The following is a 2,710-nucleotide window of genomic DNA, read 5'->3' as shown; positions in this document are numbered from 1 at the left end:
TTTTCAGCTAATCACCTTATTGATCTTTTTTAATTCAAATTGTATACTGTTCTATTGAACAAACTACATTCAATCAAAGTTGTGAACTAAAATAAACCACAATCTATATACAGCTAAAAACTCGTATCCTTCAAAATGCAAGATGAAGAACACGAATTCCTTTAGATTTTGGGGAGATAGGCTAAAGCATATAATCACCAAAACATGGTTTTTGTGCACTGTCTAGTTCGACATAACCTATTCAGTAAATCCCAACCTGACGATATAGCATAATATGTGGTCTTTCTCAGCCCTCGACTGAAAGATCTTTTGTTCAGTGGTAGTAACTTTCACTACAAATCTGTACAAGCAAATACGTTTTCTAGTATTCTAGACTGTGTTCGGAGTTGTGGAATTCTTACCATATTCAGAGTGAAGCCCGAAGTGGTGGCCTAGGAATCGACCGGACGAAATCCGCAACCAATCTAGCAATTTCTTGCTGTTGCAACTTGTAGTTGTGATCTGCTCCATCAATGACGTGCACGACGTTGTTTCGTATCCTTTTGCCAAACTCGTGCACATCTTCTGCCGGTACAATCTCGTCAGCAGATCCGTGAACGTTCAGCACACTGCAATGCTCGGGAATCGCAAGACAGGCTTTGTGCATATCAGTTGCTAACCTCTCATCTAGGTCGCTCTTTAAAACACGAAACTCAAAGTTCCCGTTTCTGTCGTAAACATCCAGCACCCCGTCTTCTTTAAGCTTCTGCACTCCCTTGCTACCACCCAGTCGTCCCTTGATGCCTGGTAAAACATGAGAATATGTTAGCCGTAAGCAATAAGGGTGTCACTCGACCATCGCGAGTTTCGTTTCTCCCGAACGACATTGAAACAATCTCGGGGTTACAAGGATCACGTCGTACCTCTCCTCAAGTCGAATCGTCCGCTGATGTTCACAATGCTTGCGACATCCTTATACTTGGACGCATACAGCAAGACTGCGTTGCCTCCTTTGCTGTGTCCAATTAAGGAAATCACCCGCCAGCCGCGATATCGCCAGTAATTCACGACTGACCGTATGTCCTCCGCCTCACGCCAATAATTGCCATATGCAAACTCGCCGTTGCTCTCACCGTTGCCGGTGAAATCGAACCTGTAGGTGCTGAACCCTGATTCTGTCAGAGCCTTCGAGACCGAGACAAAGGTCGGGAGTTCCTTGGACGATTGGAAACCATGGCAGAGGACACAGAGGTCCTTCGATCCTGTGTCTTCGAGCTCGCCCACCAATTTCAATCCTTGTGAATTCAGTATACTCACTTTCTCTTTCTTCATAACTTTTTGGGTGGAGCCAATATCTCCTACAGTCGCTATGGAGCACAATTCCGCTTCCTGAGTGACATGAACCCTAACCATTCAGAAACTTATCACAATGGAGCTCAACGGGCACTCTTGACAACCTCCTAAACCCTAAAATATGGCATCGAAATGATTCAATCATTCTGCACGGCCAGCAATCTCTCACCCCAAGGCTCCCTTCAATTCGAAACTATCAGTACCGCTTCGCAAGCGCAATGAAGCACTGAAATTGCTGAGTCCACCAAACCCTGCCGAATTCCTCTCCCCGCTGAAACTTTCTGCAACTTCCAAAAGAAACCCATGAAAAATATGACGAACCGATCACTGCAGTACTAGTACAACTTAAAGGCAGGGAGCATGATGGCACACGTTGGAGAGCAACTTCGACAGGAAAAAAACAACTCAATAGACAGAAAAAAGAAAAAAAGTAAAAAAAAAATTGTGTACTTCCCCACAAAAATGTGTGAAGCTAAGGGGAGAAGAAAGAAAGAAAGGAAAGACATGCTTAATTAATTTTAGGATGTGTAGAGAGAGTTTCCTCTTCTTCTCTATTTATTTATTTATTTAATTTTTTTTTCGCCTCTTTTGTTAAGAAATTGTCAAAAAAAGGTTGTCATGGCTTCATGTTTGTGCTGGTATTCCTATTGATGCTTGGCTACCATGTGACAATGAGATATGAGAGTTCCACTTTGATGGTAATTGTAGTTTTTTAATGCTAGTTTTATGATATTGATATGGTGTTCCATCCACTTTTAAGTATTTGTCAAAGACCCACCCCTAGTCAAAACTTTGTTGTTGCAATTGTAGGTTAAAGAGAAGGTGTCCATACCATTGCAAGAGAAGGTGGGTAAATGGAGGTGAGGAGGAGTAGGAATATTACAACTTTACTAGAAAGGTATTTTTTTAATATGTATTGTGTAGATCTAATTTTTTTTTAACACAAAATAGAACAAGAATTTAAACACAAATTCAAACATTCATTCATGGCTCTCATGGCCCTCATGTGTGGCCATGGTTGGTGTGAATGATGTCTTGCATGACCATGGCTTGTGCCAATACTAGCTTAGAGGGCCAAAGTTGGTAGTTTGATAAAAATAATTATACTTAGTAAACTCCCAAAGAACATTCCATCATCTTATTTGTAGAAGTTGAATTGACATTGTGGTATTTATCTTTGATTAACTCTAAATATATTTATTTTTTCTATTGTTTTTTCTTGATTTTTTTATGTTAGTTTTGTGCACCAAAGAGTTATAATGAACAATCTTGCAAGATTGTTTGATGTCAATGATGACAATTTGTCACTTGGAGGCAATGATGGATAGCCAACACTTTGAAAAAATGAACTTTACATATAGTAGTACTTATTTTTTGT

At 40.3% G+C, this 2,710-nt stretch overlaps 1 protein-coding gene across 4 annotated transcripts; it reads right to left on the bottom strand.

Moving 5' to 3' along the window:
• LOC112295040 (uncharacterized) lies at nucleotides 1–1,666 on the bottom strand. Of its 4 annotated transcripts, XM_090245854.1 has the most exons (4): nucleotides 1,502–1,642; nucleotides 903–1,368; nucleotides 660–783; nucleotides 1–564 (listed from the first exon to the last, which is right to left on the bottom strand). In XM_090245854.1, exons 2-4 carry the CDS (start codon nucleotides 1,309–1,311, stop codon nucleotides 510–512), a joined length of 588 nt encoding a protein of 195 aa, XP_090101980.1. In that variant the 5' UTR covers nucleotides 1,312–1,368; nucleotides 1,502–1,642; the 3' UTR covers nucleotides 1–509. The 4 variants fall into 4 exon arrangements, with proteins under 4 accessions (XP_090101980.1, XP_024401934.1, XP_024401926.1 ...); XM_024546166.3 differs by having other exon boundaries at nucleotides 903–1,666; XM_024546158.3 differs by having other exon boundaries at nucleotides 1–783.
• Between the last annotated feature and the right edge of the window lie 1,044 nt (nucleotides 1,667–2,710).

This window comes from Physcomitrium patens, chromosome 2, assembly GCF_059467195.1.
Source record: "Physcomitrium patens ecotype Gransden chromosome 2, ASM5946719v1, whole genome shotgun sequence".
Classification (NCBI taxonomy): Eukaryota; Viridiplantae; Streptophyta; class Bryopsida; order Funariales; family Funariaceae; genus Physcomitrium; species Physcomitrium patens.
The sequence above is the reverse complement of the archived record's forward strand: the minus strand, read 5'-3'. Positions and strand labels throughout refer to the sequence as shown.